At 41.0% G+C, this 19170-nt stretch overlaps 1 protein-coding gene across 1 annotated transcript in view; it reads left to right on the top strand.

Annotated features, from left to right (window-relative positions):
- Nucleotides 1-19170, top strand: part of camk1b (calcium/calmodulin-dependent protein kinase Ib) — a 33949-nt gene that overhangs the window by 3254 nt on the left and 11525 nt on the right. The window contains exons 2-3 of the mRNA XM_079186498.1: nt 2512-2625; nt 18101-18232. Of these exons, the coding sequence (XP_079042624.1) occupies nt 2540-2625; nt 18101-18232 (218 nt within the window). The 5' untranslated portion in view covers nt 2512-2539. The remainder of the gene's footprint in view (nt 1-2511; nt 2626-18100; nt 18233-19170) is intronic.

Here is a 19170-nt window from a genome sequence, read left to right as displayed (position 1 = left end):
CTCAGTAATGGATCCTCGCTTCTCAAAGAAAGAGGCCGGTTTCAAGTTGAAGATGTGCTGAGGAATAGAGTTGCGGTCTACTGTCTATTGTTTGTTTGTCCCCTACAGTAGAGTAACGGAGGCTCCTGTACGGCAGATTTACAGCTTTAGTTTTAGACTAGACTTCCTCTTATCACTTCCCCTAAGCACATGCCTTTGCATGCTGTTTCATCATGCCAACTTCCTTTTACTTTGGTTGCTTTAAATGGCATGCAAAATGCAGTGGAGGAAATAATGGATGATATCAGGTTGAATGTTCAGCTGTGCCCTTTGTTCCTTCTTTTGGTTACATTGTTCAGTGAGTTTATATCGGATGCTGTATGTCGTGTGTGTCCCTGGTCAGGTTGTACGGTTTTTCACTGCTTCTTGTGTGTGATATGTCCTTCTAATCCATATCCAAGAACCACACATCGGAGGCTTGTGTGTGTGTGTGTGTGTGTGTGTGTGTGTGTGTGTGTGTGTGTGTGTGTGTGTGTGTGTGTGTGTGTGTGTGTGTGTGTGTTTAGTTTTTTTCAAACTAAACATAACACTCTGCAGCCAGCCATCGAAGTGACCGTAATGATTTCCACCTTAGGTGCCACCTGCCATCAGACACTAAAGCAATGGCGTCTCTCAGATACCGTAGCAGCTCTTTTGGGTTTCCATGGCGACATGTATGAAGCCGATTTCTGACATTAGTGAAGGCGGCAAGAGGGCCACCACATTGGTGTGTGTGTGTGTGTGTGTGTGTGTGTGTGTGTGTGTGTGTGTGTGTGTGTGTGTGTGTGTGTGTGTGTGTGTGTGTGTGTGTGTGTGTGTGTGTGTGTGTGTGTGTGTGTGTGTGTGTGCAGAAATCAGTGACTGTACCTCAATACAGCTAGAAGAGGCCCTGTCCTTTCAAACATTTATTCTGAGATAAAAGCAGTGTTACGCCCACCCGAGTCTACTGCTTAATGCCACTCATTAACAATTCAGCATTTAAATAAGTTGACTCTGAACCAAATATGGGAATGATTCACTGTGCCATCATCTAAAGTCTTAAACGATATTGCTCTTGTACAATCCAGAACAATACGTTGCATCATCTCACACAGACGGAGTGTGAAGTTGCCAGGCAGGCAGCAGGAACAGAGGAGGAGTGAGGCATGCTGATATGAACAGGGCTATTTTAGTCTTCCAGGTCTTAGAGTTATAGGCACTTTCTGGGTTTAGATGATGATGGCTGTGACAGCAGGGTCCTCTGATCACTCCCACTCTTGAGAGCGTGGTGAGGACAAACATCTGAATTTTAGCTTCTTCTGAAAAATTAGGAGCAACTGAGACAAAAGTGGAATTAACATTGTTTGTGTCTTTTCTTGACACTTAAAGGAAAGGAGTGTTTTTTTTTTATGCTTTACACCTTGACAGGATTTTTGATTTGCCCCAGTTTGTGAAGCTGCTTTGTATCACCTCACTAAAACTTGAGCATTACACAAGCTCGGTTAAGTCACACACACACACACCGTACACATAAGCTGACAGTTTTGGCTCTTCGAGTCGTCTGCGCCGCCTCAGACAGCGGCTCATCTTAAAGTGTCACTCATATCATTGTAGGTTTGACGAGACCATTGTAACACCAAAGTTAGCACCAGGGTATAATGCAGCTCTAACACTGCTTTGCTGTGGAAAATTGTATATTTGAACTTATTCTTCTCCAACAACAGTCGGGATACTAGAGTGAAACTATAGTTTACTTATTACCTCAGTAGATATTGGCCATGACTTTTAGCCCTCCAGGCCATAAATTCCACGCTTGCCGATCATAAAGATTTTTGAACGTGACTGACTAAACGAACAACAATGACTCTGTAGTTACCCGTGACAAGTATTTCAGTATAATGGATGAAATGCAGCCGAAGTGAAAATTGTTTTAGTGAGGAAGCATTCAGCGCATTCTTAACTCACCTGAGACACTAGCCGTTGTCTATGTAACAGACCGATCGGTTCTGCAACAGTCTGTTTCTCACGCTGCTCGTGATATCTTAAAATTAGGACAGTTCGTTTCCTGAACCTGAAATAGAAGTTGTCCTTTTGGCATCATGAGAATCGATTGTGCTAAACAATTAGTTACTTCACTTCCTTATGTGACCCACAGAGCTAATGCAAACGCCGGCCATCAACCCTACAACAACGTAATGCTCACACAACCATAGGACCTAATCTAATCTATGGTTAATATTAACTACTTTCAATTGCCTGCCAGTATTTCCAGACATGACATCATGTATTGCATACTGTTAGTGTGTCATCACAACTGACAAACACTGTAAAAAAATCCACGGATGTCATTAATCCAAGTCATAAAAATATCTAAATGTTGATTCGCTTCAACCGTATAAGAAAAGGCAGCCGCACAATAAGTGCAGTGTTGCATTTATTGCAGGTTGGAGATGGAAACAGTTAAACTGTTGGTATTAATGAGCTTCTTCTCCTTATCCTCTTTTTCTTCACTAGTATTGTTTCGGACCGTAACACCAAGAAGATGCCACTGGGTGACGATTGCCATGCCTGGAAAAAGAAGACCACAGATGTGAAGGATCAGTTTGACTTCAAAGAGATCCTGGGAACGTAAGTTTGTCAGTGCCAGCGGCAAAACCACTTGTGTTTCAGCTTTGTATGATTGGCTTTGTCCCACTCACAATAACGCAACAAAAAGGTGCTTGTTTTTGCATTTAATACGAATCGGTTAACCGTTCTCTTAGATGCATGAAGCACAGACTATTTTGAATTTGTTTTGTTTCTGACCCTTTAGTGTGGAATTACATTTTATAAATTATCATGCAAGTATTTGGGCAGATTGCTGTGTAATTGCTCAATAGACCGTACTTGGTAGGGATGGACTGGCCATGAATTTATTACAGCGCAACAAGACTCCTGACAAGGTTTGGCTGTATTTTGTAAACGTGTCAATGCTCTAAGTATATTTATCCTGGGCTGTTCCTGTCAGTGTCCCTAAATAAACAGCTTGATGCTTAATCGGACATAACAGGCTCTAATGGGAACCTGATGTGGTGCAAGCAGCACACATTCGGTAATTGTGTCCTGTTTTTTTTCAGGCCTTGGTAATTTCATGGTTCTTAACAAATTTGCTTATGTCAATGTAGGTGGAGTGTCACAGATAAGTTTGTTTTAACGTGGATCATGTGGTGCAGTGCAAACTGGTGCGTTTGTTTTGGCATGAAATTGCACCTGCATTTTCAGCTGCTCAGATCACCTCGTATTACAATGTTAACAACGACAGCTATTTTTTTGCTTTGATTAAAACACATAAAGACTTCCACAAAATCATATAAAACAATATTTAAAGCAATCAATACAGTCTGTCCATGCTGGTTAACTATTTCCTTCAGCTTCATCAAGTAAAATAATGCTGAGTACAGGAGGAGTCCCAAACACCATTTTTCCATCAAATAAACAGGCTTATTTGGAAGTATATATAGAGTCAATGTATGCAGTCTAATGCAAATGATTACAAGAACCCTGCGGTAGATTTTCAGTTATAGAATAGTACTGCTAATATTATCTATGTGAAGCTTCTAATGCTCACTTTTGTTGACACTGTGTCATCAGAAACCTGTTGATTTTCCTCTCGGTGTCACAGTGTCAAGAAACCAGCCACAAAGCATGACATTGAGAGGCTCATATTCTGCTCCCTTCATGTAAATGATTGTAGGCAGAACATCAGAAACGCCTCTTAACAAAGTGCAGTTCAAAGTGAAACAGCACCGCTAATATTAAGCCTCTTAAATTGCCTCCACTGACACAGTGTTAACAAAAACTGAACTTCATACGCTTCACAAAAGTAGGAATTATTGCTGGGCCGCTGTATTAGATTACATCAGAATGTACTTATGTAACGAAGTGGTAATTCTCGAGGATCTGTCAATGGACTTTACAAAGGCACGATACAGCTAGATCTAACTAATCAACAATAATTAAAAAATAAATAAAAATGGCTCAACACAGTGCAACTTAACTACATGTAAAAATGAGTTTTAATTCCAATCAGTTCCAACCTTGGATTCTAGCTTCTCATTCTTTCACCGTGTGTTTATGTCTGCATAGCTGGTGAGTGTGACACATCTGGGTGGGGGAAGGGCTGTTTTTGTACTGTGAGTAATTAGTTTTAGACTTTTTGCTGTGACGATGTTAATGCGCGTGTGTCTAAAACACGTACATTAATATTACATAAATTCAGTGCCACATGTACGCTGGGATCGGTCCTGCTTCAGGTCAACATGTGTTCAGGTCAACATGTGTTCCTACATTCATCCATTATCTTTAACTGCTTACCCTGTCCAGGGGGACAAGTTTGGCGACTTGTCCCCCTGGACAAGTCGCCAAACTTTCACAGGGCTGACATATACAGACAGACAACCATTCACGCTCACATCCTACAGTAGAGCCGTAAACAAGGTCTTTGTATGTTTGTGTTTTTGGTCTTAAAAAAGGCATGGGTCCATTTAGCAAGTTGGCAAGTTAAATCCCATATCAACAGAAGCCTGCTTTCTGCGAATAGTCTTGCACTGTGGAGTACTCTTGGGGTATTTTGAGTTATGTTGGATGTGTCTGTGTTGTGACTCTGCTGTTTATTCTGCTTTTCCTGGACATCTGCCTTAGACCTCTTCACTTTTGAGTGCAGTGTGTGTGAGTATATACTGTCTATTCTATATTTAACCTAATTCTGGTAGCTATACAGGACACTTGTCAAAACCCAAATGTAATTTGGCGCTCACAACAATAGAGCATATTCCATCACCAAGACAGGACCATCTCTGTCCTCTTGACCTCTCCTGGGGTTGACTGGGTCCTCCTGTCTAAATGGTCCTGCTATCTATCCCACAATGAAGTGCTTGCCCAGCTTTCCCACAATTGGCAGAAGCAGTTTGGAACCCAGTTTGCTCTCGAAGAACAAATTACTCTGAGAGTGCACTGCAGTTAAGTGTAACTTTTTTTTAAAATCCTACTTCTCTGTTTTATGATCCTTAATCATGGGTGCAGAGTGTCATGAGACAGGATGTTTATCTAAGGTGTCTCACTTGATGCGCCTTCTACAAACACCCGCATCCTTGTTAGCCCAGGATTAAGATGTGTGAACACAAGCTGAATCCAAGATTACACCTAAGCATGCATTGTGAGTTTATGAAGCCATCCGTAGCCTCTTTAGTTATTGATGCGCAGAGTAGAAACTATGTTGCAAGCACCTAATGAAAAGGACTGAAGTAACTTCCACAGTTACAATTATTGCAACAAAAGTCTTGATGGAAACTTGCCCTCCTTGTCAGTATCTATCTCTATCTCTGATAAAGGACAAATCCCACTCAAAAGAAAAGCTGCAAAGGCCAAATAATCTGCTGCCAAATGTGCAAGTGTGTTGACCAGAAAATGATTAATTATTTAAGATTCATGGGAATCAGACTCCTTTCTGAAAGCATATGCCTCAACACCGATAAACTTGCAAGAGCAACCGTGATCTTCAGTTCAAAGGGATGACTGAAATGACAACGCTTCATGATATGCGACCCAATGCGGCTAGTTTCTGTAAATGTGATCCATGAAATGTTTAGATTATTTTGCTAGCACCCTGTGTATCCGGACACAAGTCGGATATCATGTACAGGTAAAAACAGTATAGCAGTATCAAGCCTTAGTTGTGTTAGTGTAAGAGTACAATTAATGGGTGCATACATGAACATGTTTGCTCGTTCTTTCAACGCTCTCATTGTCATCCCTTCAGTCCTCCACCTGCCCCGGGTTTGGTGCTGAGCTTGTTTATGTAGAGATCACCAGCTCACCGCATCACTCAGCTGTGCGCCACATTCGTTCGCAATTGCTGGATTGTTGTCTTGGTAACAACAGGAGACACTTTCCATAATGGACTCAAACAGTCACTATGGAAACAAAGTTTTTTTTTTTTTTTTGATTTGCTAATAATAATCCTCCAACGGGTGCATATGTGTGCATTGTGCAAGAGATGAACTCGCTCTCTCTTTTACATGAAAACAGAGAAAAGAGGACACAGGTACAGATATTTCTCTTTAAATGTGCTCATGTTTCTAGAGCCTCCTTCATTGATATTTCTACCATGAGGGAGATGCACTGTAGGTGCTACAAATAACCTCATCACTGAATACCTCTTTCATCACGTCTAACACGTGAGCAAATTCAAATCATCATATTCAAGTATCAAATTGATTATCTTGTTTCTCTGTTTAGATGTAATAGATCATGTGATCATAAGTACACTATTACAACATAACAAATAGTTCATACGTTTGAATATTTCTTTCAAATGTCTGGGTTTGGTGACACAAATAGTAATTATGCAGGAACTTAAACCAGATACTAGTGGTACTGAATCCCCAGCTGCTGCCACATGTTGTTGTAATCAAAACAGATGGGAATTAATAATGCACACACGGGCAACGGCACTGTCACTGCAATCAACTCAAATCCTCTTTTGCCTTCCTTCTTTTCTCATTTCTACTTATGTTAAGCTATCCCCCCTCTTTCTTTTTCTCTCTCTCTCACTCTGTTCATTTCCTTCATGCTTTATTTGCACGAGTGTAACAAAGACAATATTGCCACGGTGTCAAGTAACAATGAGATGAGATTTAAAAGGAAAAGGTGTTTTTGTATGTGTGTGTGTGTGTGTGTGTGTGTGTGTGTGTGTGTGTGTGTGTGTGTGTGTGTGTGTGTGTGTGTGTGTGTGTGTGTGTGTGTGTGTGTGTGTGTGTGTGTGTGTGTGTGTGTGTGTGTCTTTCTCTGTTCAACCCAGCCCGAAACTCAAATCCAGCTCCCCATCCCTGTCACCTGCTCTCTCACTGTATCCTGGTTTCACACTGTGTTGGCTGTGGAACAGGAATCCCAGTGTGTCCTGCATCCCTGTTTTTAGTTTTAGCTGAATGCTTTCATCTAACAGGGCTCAGGACACAACGGGGCCAAACCATTTATTTTCAATGAGACAAAGTATAATTAATCTACTGTTACAGTTAAAATGTGGGTAACTTTAAAAACCTTTTTATACCATGTCACACATGCATACCCACCTATCCAGACCTTCTGGCTTCCCCAGTGCTTCCCTTGGCTTTATTTCAAATATTGACTTATACCCTGCACTCTCCAGCATACGTTGTTCAGTATGTCAGCATTCAAACCTGCTTGTGGATTCACAGGACACGTATTTGCAAAAGTGATATTGATATTTTCAGTATTTCGCTGTGACTCTATTACATCACTACAGAAACTATTTTTAGCATTGCACCAATTCTACTTTCATGTCCATCTCAAACAACTCTACCAGTTGACAGGTCTATGCCAGATAGTCATTAGGAATGAATGTACTCTGGATCTGGAAGTGCTGTGATATTGCTGTAACATACTGCCGAATAAGTTGTGCGAAAGATTCTTGAATTCAATAACGTAAAAGGCAGCTCTTTGTTTTGTTGTTGTGTTTATTATTTCCACGTTCCCAGACTCGGCTGCCAGCTTCGAGGTTTCTCTACTGATGACAAATTGCACTAATGGGCCACATTGCCTTTTCTGACATTTGAATGAATGCCGAGAGCGGCGAGGGGAAATTCTCTGCATTTTCAGCCCAGAATACATTGCGAAACACAGAGTGGACGGGGTAAGGGATGAAGTGAAGGGTAGGGGAGCGTGGTGTAATCATCTAAAATCGTTAGGGCTGATGGATTGGCCCCCGCCTGTTTCTGTCACTCATGTCGAACGGTGACCTAGCAGCCCAATGCGCTCGCTGGCTGTATGATCTGCTGGTTGGCTTCAATTGATTTGGGAAAAGTTGTGAATGTGTGGGTGAGGGTGAGACACACAGTTTTGGTTATGTTGTTCGTCTGTTTTTTCTGCACTGATGGTTCAGAGTTGTTCTGTACATCTTTCCTCTTTGTGTTTTCTCCTTGATGACCTTTTCCTCCAGTGTTCCCGTCTCTCTCTCTCTCTCTCTCTCTCTCTCTCTCTCTCTCTCTCTCTCTCCACCTCTATGAATGAACGCATAGCACCCATTCATCCCATATCTTCTCTTTTTACAAAGCAAGGATGCCTCACGCCCACAGGCTGTTATTTTTGATTTGACAGACTAAAGATCTGTTATTAAAACCTTACCCTGGCATTTTTTGTGCATCACGACTTCAGAGTTGTTGCCCTTTTATCCATTTTCAGTTGATAGAAGACCACAAAAATGTGTAGTTTCATTAGACACGTATGCTGATGTTTCAAATCTCGGATCTTGGATCCACAAAGCTTTTTGTTGTTTTGTGATTCACAAATTGTAGTCTGGGCTGGGACACAATCTAGTAGTCAAAAGAGGAACCTTTTGCTCCACTTGTGCCCGCACACTTGTGCCTCTCGGCTAAATTACATGGGTTTTAACGCTAATTTACCACTCGAGCTGAGGGCTCTCTGCTTGTGGAGTGGAAAGATTCAATAACTCAATACTGTGTGTTTGTGTGTGTGCACTTTTGCTTGCAGAGGCATTAGTGAAAGTCTACAAATTGTGTGACAAGAGGTGAGGCATTGACCCCTTGGATTAAATGCAGTAGATGAGTACAAGTTAGGGTGCCACTTCAACTCAAAATCGGAGGACATTACGAGTTTTTTAAAACTAAGGATTGTGTTATAGGTTACATAAAGAATGAACATTGTCGATTCAGAAATGAGTTGTCACATTTAACCAGAAACAGTTTATTATGGCCACCATTAATCAAAATGCATACTTATCCATTGATATTAACAAGCCATCATCCACAATGTACAGTGTGTTGCACACTTTTCAATCGATCTTCATACCGATAACATTTTACATTATATTGCAACTGTTGCACCACACTTATACTTACTCTGAATCCCTATTGTTGAACTTCATTTTCCTAATTGCTGTGATGTCTATCTTCCTGAATTTCAGATAGTGAGTAGGCAAAGCAGCCCGTGACAACCGATCCATCTGTAACCACACTATAATTTAGAGGTGCAGACACAGTGAGGAGCCCAGAGAAGGGGCTTGAGGGAATATTTAGACCAGACCGATTTTTCTTTTATCTTCATTATTACGCGTTTGTGTGCCAAGTTAGAATCAAATGAATTCAAAATGATGATAACAAAGTGGTTCCGACAAAAGGCAACAGCCACCTTTTATAGAGCAGATGAGTCTCCCAGCATGAGAGCTGTCCCACTTCATCTATTTTTCATCTCTGTCTCTCTCAGTGCTTCTCTTTTGCTGTCTGTGTCCCATCTCTTCCTCGCTCCCCATGATTTATATGATATTTATATCACATATATATTTAATATTCGTTGTATTCCCGTGATATCTCTTATTACAATTGAACTCTTCTTTATCTTCTTTGAATCATGTCTCTGTTTCTCTACAAAGGTGTCCCACATGCACCCTCCTGGCCTTTCTAGAAATGTGTTAATAATTTGTCCTTTCCTTGCTTAGCTTCTCTCTTGTTATAAGGTGTGACTGTGTCCAAGCTGTAGGATGAGAACAGCGCTAAGACCTTCCTTCATCAAAGGGGAGGAGGCACCTCAAAGCTCATGCAGGATAACATTTTACCATATCTGCCCTTGTAATTCTGTCTCAGACATGCATACTTTTAATTCAGTGCTCAGGCATTATTTGTGCTCCAAAGGTCTGCAGATACCATCCTGGACCTTTTTTAAACTTGATGTTGAGCCAAGGCTTCATTACAGGAATATAACATCAAGTAAGCTACGGTTTCATTCAGAGACTAAATCACATTTATTCCGTCACTCCAGCATTCATAGCAATTACAGTTTAACCTTTATTTTGAAAAATGACAACTTGAAACAATTCCCAACCCAATCCTGAAAATCCATCCCTGCTTATGGCACCCTCAGCCCTTCAGCCCTGCCCTGACCTAATTCAAACAGAAGCCTGCATCTCAGCACAGCTCAGCTCAGCATGGCATAGCCTGCAGTTCTTGGAATACACACACACACACACACACACACACAAACACACACACGTATGCCCAGTCCCACTGTCTGGCCCACTTATGTATCTCCATCTGCTCACAGCAATATATACACTTGCAGGCTTGTCATGTACATCTTCCCACAGTCTTTCGCAATCCTTATAATCCCCTATTGCCCATACTCTCCACATTACCAGCTGTCCACATATCAGCAAACTGGCTCGAGAAGACTTTCTTTGTGTTTTTTTTATCTCTGGTCCTAGAAATCCTTAGGGAGGCAAGTTCTTTGCTTTGCAGCTAAATTACCACTTTAGGAATTGGAGTGTGTGTGTGTGTGTGTGTGTGTGTGTGTGTGTGTGTGTGTGTGTGTGTGTGTGTGTGTGTGTGTGTGTGTGTGTGTGTGTGTGTGTGTGTGTGTGTGTGTGTGTGTGTGTGTGTGTCAAAGCAATTCCTTTCTGTAAGTGGAATTAAGTGCATTGAGCCACTTAACAGCTAATGTGTAAGGACACAATTACCTGCTTCCAAAATTATCCCTCCGTCAGGTTCATGTTTCCTGCGGCCTGACATATTTTCAGTCTGACATTTGCTCTGCTTTTAGCTCCATTTTAGTCTCCTGGGCAAAATATTTGTGTTCGTCATTCCCACCTTTTGGATTTACAAATGGACAGCAATGTTTGTGAAGCAGGTTGGGGAGGAAGAGTTGGAGGAATAGTGGAAGTCCAGTGTCGCTGTCCCCATTGCCACACACCTTACTGAAACTGTGTACTGACGGTACACAATATGAATATTTTATATTTCTTAATATGGTCATGACATTTCCTCTTGGTGAGCCATAGTGTGGCGTGCAGTGCACTGAGGTGTCCAGCCAAAGGACACAGTTACTGGCAGTTAGTCAAACATACCAGCACCATGGCAACACTCATATTAAGGGATTATAAAGATGATGGTACCAGCAGATTATATTTGTTATCAAAGTAGACTAAATTGATCCCTTTTTTATTACAATTGCAATATTTGGGGTATATGTATTCATCTGGAAACATTTTCTGTTCAGTATGCAACCAAAACAATAATGAACAGCATAGTTTCTTATCACACATATGTGCCTTTACTCAGAGTAAAACAGAATCCAAGCATACGCTCAAAAAGCTTCAGTACCAGCGGCTGGATTTTAACATAAGAATTGTGGCCAACCAGGCACTTATATTATTTTTAATTAATGCTTCCCGCACTGTATCACAAACATACCAGTCATGACCCCCAAACCACAGGATATATATCAGAATTAGACTTAAACCGGCATCAACTATTCAGCACCGTATAAGGTTGCATGTGTGAAGGAGCTAAAACGCTCAGTAGAGCTGACTTTAAGAATCGGGTGATAATTCCTTGTGGGTTTATAATAACTTATTTAACCCATTGTTGGTATAAAAATAGGTATTCTATCAGCTTTAAGATCTCACCTTTTCACCAAACATAATTATTATGTTCTTAAAAGTATATATCTCCCTTCCATATTTTATAGAAATCTATCTAGAAGTTAAATTGCTCTATATATTGTATTGGAGTATTAAATCTAGCTCGCAGTGCTTGCTTACACTAAGTTGTTATGCACTGTGTTGATTTTCAGATAAGGAGAGCGATTGTGGTTTGGTTTTGTAGATATTTTGGAGGGCCCACAGAGCAAAGATGGTCTTTTTATGTGTCAGGGCCAGAATCACAGTTGGGTATCTCTAAGCTCTGATTGGACCAGATGGTCCTTCCCTATGTCTCTCTGACCTTTCCACAGTTACCATTTTGTCATCTGCTTGCATACTTTCTTGACCAACTTCTCAGCAGGACAGATGGCACAATTGGTGTTTGAGAAATGTGGGATTTATAGGGAAAAGAAATACATGGCAGATAGTAAGAGGAAAGGTCTGTAGTCTCAAAACACCACAGTATAAGAGGAAAGGTCCTTGTTCGTTTCTTAATATAAAATCAAAATTGACATTATTTGAGTTCAGAATCAGAACCGTTTATTGCCAAGTACATTACACATACAAGGAATTTGACTTGGTGAATGATGCATTACAATGAACACATTGCAAAAATCAAGACATAATTAAAAAATATTAAAATGTACAATACAATGTGGTAACAAGCCAAACAGATAACAGTACTTTAAAACAAGTATATTATAAAAGTGGCAAGTGTATTTTAATATAGAAAGGATGAGCAAGGGTGTGTAACAGTAGTAAATTGTTCTGGGGATGGAAAAGTCAGAGTCAGTGGGGGGCCTGGGCTCTGTTGATGAAACCAATGATGTGACAAAACTGTCGTGAGGTCCTGATGGACCGCAGCCTCCTGCCAGAGGGAAGGAGCTCGAACAGTCTATGTTCAGGGTGAGAGGGGTCGGCTACAATCTTTCTTGCACGCTTCAAGGTCCTGGAAGCAAGCAAGTCCTGGAGGGACGACAGATTGCAGGCAATCACTCTCTCAGCAGAGCGAATGATGCGCTGCAGTATGCCCTTGTCCTTGGCTGTGGATGCAGCGTAGCAGACGCTGATGGAGGAGCAGAGGATGGACTCAATGATGACAGTGTAGAAGTGCACCATCATTGTCTCTGGCAGGTTGAACTTCTTTAGCTGCCTTAGGAAGTACATTCTCCGTTGAGCCTTCTTGGTGATGGAGCTGATATTAAGGTCCCACTTGAGGTCCTGGGTTATGGTGGATGGGGGCACTGGGATGGGATCAGGACTGTCACATTGTCCATCAAAGCGACAGTAGAAATCGTTCAGCTTGTTTGCTAGGCGTAAGATCGTTCATGGAGTGGGGGGGCTTTAGGCTTGTAGTTTGTTATCTGTCTGAGACCTCTCTAGACAGAAGCAGAGTCCCTTGCTGAGAGCTGGTGTTGCAGTTTCTCAGAGTGCTGTCGTTTAGCGCCTCTCACCGAGTTTACTTTAAGACGGCATGTGTACTGTGCATGTCTGCATTGGCACAGACTCCTTTGTAACACAGCAGATGGTAACAAAGGATAAAAACTGTTTCATTAAAAGAGAGGAGACTGTAGCGGCATATAGAGTGGGCCCTGCAAAAAGACAAGGCAGGTTGTTTTTGTCTTTTGATAATTGCATTTAAAAGTGTGACAGTAATATGTATACGGTCTTTATTGTTTTCATTGAAAGTCATCAGAGCTCTGCTGTTTTTTTTCTGTGTGGATGTAACCACAGCATCTTATAATGGTCTGCTAGTACATGTTTGTATTTATGTTGCGTGTCTCTGTGTTTGCTGTATAGTCATTAGCACAAATGTGTGCACGATGACATGTGAGATTATAATTCTTTGGTTTTAAATTCCTTTGATGCACCGAGTGAGGCATCGTGGCATGCACACATGAAAAGGTTCCTTGTAGCGACAGAACGGGTCAGAACGCCAAGTGTGTATTTTAAGCAAGCAGCTTACTCAGAGACAGAAAAGAGTGCTGTAATAAGGAGCTGAGTGATTTGACTATGCTAATATTTATTTATGCTAACTTCTTTGATCAGTGAAAGTTAAGAGGCTATGCACAATGCCCATCACTGATATAAATTGCATGTAAATATTTACTCTGTTTGAGGCTGAGGACGTTTACATTTTGTTGCTGCCTGTCTATATGTAAACTCTTGTGTAATGTATTTGCACAGTGAATTTATGAGAACACGCCCTACTGTTTGGATAGTGGCAGTAAGCAAGTATGTCTTTATTGAGGGTTTAGTGGCTAATAGCTGTAAAGTGTTACGTGTGTGTGTGTGTGTGTGTGTGTGTGCGTGTGTGTGTGTGTGTGTGTGTGTGTGTGTGTGCGTGTATCCTTTTCCTGGACACATGTCCCATGGTGGAGATAAGAATGTCCTGCAAGGAACAGGAACAGCTCGGCAAACACAGTTGTTTACCTCATAATCCAGTTGAAGCCTTCGCTAGGATTAAGCTCTCAGCAAACTCACCACACTACTTAGCATCCATCAAATATTCATCATAATCATGCTCTTCATATTTTCTGGGCCTGCACTGTGTAAGGGGCAGGGTTGATTTTTTGTATTATCAACTAGAAGGTCATTTTTGCCCTAATCAACTAACCTCTGTTCCACAGCTGGACACAGGCATCATCTATCGTTCAATAATAATCCTAATCCTTATTGTAGTAATGTTGTGGCTCTCCACAATATAGTCTGTTAAAAGGATGAGTGAGCGGATGAGAGAAGGGACAGGACTTGAGTGTGGAAGCATTGTCTTCAGCAGTGTTTTTCCCCGCGTAAAATTTCTATCAAACTTAAAATTGAGCATGATTATATTCTCCCTCCTCCTTCTCATCACAATAGTAAGCCGTTGTTTTAAGCAAGTGACATTGGCAGATCACTGCCAGCCAATTGCTTAATATAATTATTGCTATCACGCACAGAATGAACATCATCATGGGCAAAAGGGCCTTGTTTTATGGGGTGTACTGCATAGTCCACAATGTACAGAATTCACCTGTTTTGAAATGGTGTTGTGTTAGAGATTGTTGCTCAACACAATGAAAATGATACCCTGCAGGTCACTGACATTCAGAAAGAAGGAAGTATTTATTGGGACTTCATGAAAACAATGTGCAGTGCCATTTGATGACAGGAAGTCAAGGGTTAAATACTTTTGTTTCTGACTAACAGGCTTTGTCTGAAGTCCAGCGGAACTAGGGTCATTGTGTCACTGACTGTAATTAGGGGAATAATTAAAAAGGGAAACGTGTTGCAGTGTGTCATTACCTCACAAGATAACTATGTGCCACTGGAAGGGGTTTGCTTGCAAGAACCGGACAGTGGGACTATCCATAGTCAAAAACACATTAGTAATCTCAAATTTTCCCAATGTTTTTGTGAACCACTGTTTGACACTTCCCCAGAGGCCCTCGGTGGGAGCATGGAGAATGTCAACTAAATCCTCCAGATGATACAGAGGAATTTGCAGCACTGACAACCTCCTCCACACAGCTGGATTCATGCCAAAGCTAATGGCCTTTCTGTGACAATTTAACGTTCTTGTTGAAATGTGAACACAAGGCTTTGCTCCCAAGATACTGTTGTTGTTATTACTTTGATCAGCAAAGGTGTTCAGTGTTCTGTTAGCTTTGAGGTTAATATCACCCGAGAAGTTTTATGTAGGTCACTCCGGATAAAGTATGTGAAGGAACCAGAGATTAATTCTGTTGAGTACTTTAAGAAAGATGCAATTAACTAGTAGTAGTTTTTTACGTACCAGTTGTAAAATCATTGGGTTGGGACCCCTTGTTTCAGCTAAAACACGTACGTTTTTTCCCACAATAAACAAGATGACTCATCTGTGAGTGCAGATTCTGTATTTCTTTTGTCATTTCTTAGACCATGCACTCGCTAAACCGTTCTAGATTAGAAGCCATGCTCGCTGCATCTTTCCAAGGCTAGATGTACCCACATTCAAAACGGAATCACCAAATCCACCTTAGTTGTTTGGTCATGAAGCCAATGGAAATAAAGCAGCACCAAGATTATCATTAGCAAGGCAGAAATTGCGTGCTGTGTGCTCGGTGCACTTTCCTAAAATACACACTTCATTTCCTGTTAAAACACCCAGAGGGTCTGCCCGAGGAAAATATACAATTTCCAGTTATGAGCTGAAAAAACACGGTTGTAGAACAAATGTGATTTGCATAAAAGCAGTCAAACTCACTGTGGATTAAAAACACCAATCAGGGTGCCGTATTTAGGTTTGTTCATATTGTGTGAAGCACCTGTAAGGTTTCTTTCTGGACAGCAGTGGCTTTACACTGAAGAGTAAGGGTGGTGTTTGTAGAGGAGTTGTGTTCTGTAGGTCATGCACTTTCTTTTCTGATCACTGTGGCATGAAACCATGCAGTTCTTCCTTGTTGGCCACGCTGATACAGTATCTACAAACCTAGTGACCGGATGATTATGGTTCCTCTCTGCCCACACATACAGCTATGTGTGGCTGAGGAGATACTGTAAGATAGCTGACATTCCCCCCCCTCCAACACACACACACACACACACACACACACACACACATACAGTTTTGCTTTAATGAGGTAAATGCAGGATGTTTTTTTACATTTAGCAGTTTGCAAAAGCACACCAGCAGCTATAGTGGTGTAAGGTTGTCTTGTCTTTGTATGATTCCCATAAGTGATGCAAGACATCTGCATGACTTTTCTTCAACCTTCCTACCACATTGAGGAGACGGAGACATGTTTGAAGATGCTGACTCTGCCAACATTTATTGGCAGCACTGTTAGTATAATGATGAGATGATAGCCTGTTTCAAAACAATCATTTTTTCACCATGGGCTGATGAAAAGTGAATGACAGCGTGGTAGGAAAACATAAGAGGAAGCATGAGTAAGATCTGATGTGCAAACTTCCCTGTGAAATTGCAAACACTTTCATCCAGAGAAGTTACTCTCTGCAGATGAGGTTTGAATGGTCTTTGTTACTGCGTGACATTCCTGCCATCTATTGAGCAGTTAAATAGAGACAAAGACTTTAAAGCTGCTGCAGTTAAGTACATTTTGTGACAGCCAGGGTTGTAACAATGCCTCAGTTCTATAAATAAACACAGCAGCACATTCATATCACAAAGCATAACTGTGAATTAATCAACTCAAATAGATTTTGCCTCTACTGCAAGCACACAACAGTCCTGAGTTGTCTGGTGAAGTGAACGCTTACATAGTCATACACATGAGAATCTTTCCCATCCCTACAATCGATCCGTGGTGTGAAGTCACCATATGGTCTTGTTTGTAGGAGACGTTTTGCATCTGGGCTAATTACTGGAATGCCTATAGATACACTTTTCTGTAACTCCTGAACGCTTTGACGGAGAGTAATTTGGACGCTACCGTTGAACTCTGTGTGAAATGCTAGTCCAGTTAGCTGTGTGATATGCTAAGGGAGAAGCAATTGTTCCGGTTTTCGAGGCATTCTCTGAGTTGTTGTCTTGCCGGCTCTGGCGTAAAATGCGTGATATTGTGGCGGATCTTCTTAGTTAGTTAGTAGAATAGTTTATAATGATGTTTGCAGTGTGTAAAATGGTTAACATGATTAAATTAAGGAGACTTTTTTCGATAAAATAAAAAAAAAAAAATTGTTTTTAATTTCTTTATGAACTTTGATTTCTACGAAGCTCTCTTCGATTAAAACTCTCACTCTGAACCCCAAATGGGGCTCGCTCGGGTCCAAAGCAGCATTTCTTTCACACTTTGCTCACACTTGACTGATTCAGTATTCATGTCAGAAGGCTCTTTCCCTTCCTGTACCATGTCTCCTAGCAGTTATGTTGCTAATTGCGTTAGTGGGAAATTCATTAAAAACCTATAATTGTGGTCTGGGATTCCACGTAGTTATTGTAGAGGTTTTGGTCTGAGTGATAAAATCTCTGGACCTCGTCCAAAAAAACGCAAGAGGTTGTAAGAAACGTCTGCCTCTACCGTTGAATGGCTCATGAGAAAATGCATAAACAAAAATGCTAGTTTGAGTTGCGTTGCTTAACTTGTTTTCCATTGTTGATTTTAGTCGACAGAGAGACACGTGGAGAGAAAAGGAGGAAGAAATGTAATTGTTTATTGTAAATGGTGTCAGGGTAGAGAGAAAGAAAGAGGAGAGGTTTGTCACCATACAGTATGTTCCACAAATGATAATGTGGCTCAGTATTGGCAGCACATGAGTGAAACTTTACATTTAAAACAGTTTTAGGCCAATATAAAAAAAATGTCACCAAGATAAACCTCGGCATTTGATATTGGTGCTTCGAATTCATCTCACCAATTTGTCCCTTCTCCAAAACTTGACTCAGCAGCAACCCAAAGACTTCAGGGGGAGGCCGAATTTAGAAATAAACACAATCTGGCATCAGCAGGCTAGAATTTCTACAAGCACTTAGATGTAAGTAGCCAAGTTGTCATGAAAGTTTGGCCGATTTAACATCAAAGCAGGAGTTTCTTTTTTTTCCCTCCACAATGTCACAGATGCATGTGAAGAGCTCTGCACACGAAGATAAATGGACTGAGGCTTGACAGACTGACCTGTGTGTTTGTGTTTCAGGGGAGCTTTCTCTGAGGTGGTCCTGGCTGAGGAGAAGAGGACCCAGAGATTGGTGGCTATCAAGTGTATCCCCAAGAAAGCTTTAGAGGGCAAGGAAAACAGCATTGAGAACGAGATTGCAGTCCTGCACAAGTAAGTGGACCCAGTATTTCTTTAGTAATCAAAAAAACAATGAAGTACAATGCCATTTAAAATGAACGTGCATTTTTAAGCCAGTATGTATTGTAACCACAAACCTTTACATGTTTGCCGATGTGCAGTATTAGCCTGCATTCAAAATAGGCTACTAGCCACAAAACTTTTACTTTTTTCCTCACTGTATCTCCATTACTGCATCATGTAAGTTGTATCACGATACCATATAAGTCATATATGATATATACTGCACCTATTATGCATCATATTGAGCTTTTAGGACTTTGATCTCTATGTCTGGATTCATATATTCAGTGAGGAAAGGGCCAGTTCACTCAAATGAATCTAACCATCTGGTAGAAAATTCACGACCAACTTGTATTTCAGGAAACAATTTCCTGGTTATTCAGGGGAAAAAAACCTCACCTCACTGTGAAATGTTTTCATTGGAACTAGTTTCTACTGAAGAAGTAGTTCCTGTGAAACCTGTTCTGTGGATTAACCGAGCCCCAGGAAAAGCGCTGGGATTTGAAGCAATGTTGCATAGTGGCCAAACCGTAAATTACAATTTTCGGGCAAATCATTTGATGCCATTGGGCCCAAAGAGGCTTTTTCCCATATACTTACATTGGGAAAGAGATGTCTGTAACTAAGCAGATAATTAGTTTTGAGGTAAATCAACTTGAATAGCTTAATAGTTAATGAGCCCAAAACCAAGGCTAGACCCAGGGCTGGGAGGCAGGGTTAAAGGTAAGGCTAGTGCACTTGATCTATGGGCCCCATGGATGCAAATGATTGCTGGAAGATCCGGGTATTTTAGTTATTTTTATACATCCATTGGATTAACCTGACCTGCAGCTTCTGGAAAAAAAAAAAAGAATACTGCAATGGTTTGTGTACGTGTAGTTTTTCAATGCTGTGACCATCGTTACGTT

This window comes from Pholis gunnellus, assembly GCF_910591455.1.
Source record: "Pholis gunnellus genome assembly, chromosome: 3".
Taxonomy (NCBI): domain Eukaryota; kingdom Metazoa; phylum Chordata; class Actinopteri; order Perciformes; family Pholidae; genus Pholis; species Pholis gunnellus.
Note: the sequence above shows the minus strand (reverse complement) of the source record. Positions and strands in the feature narration are given on the sequence as shown.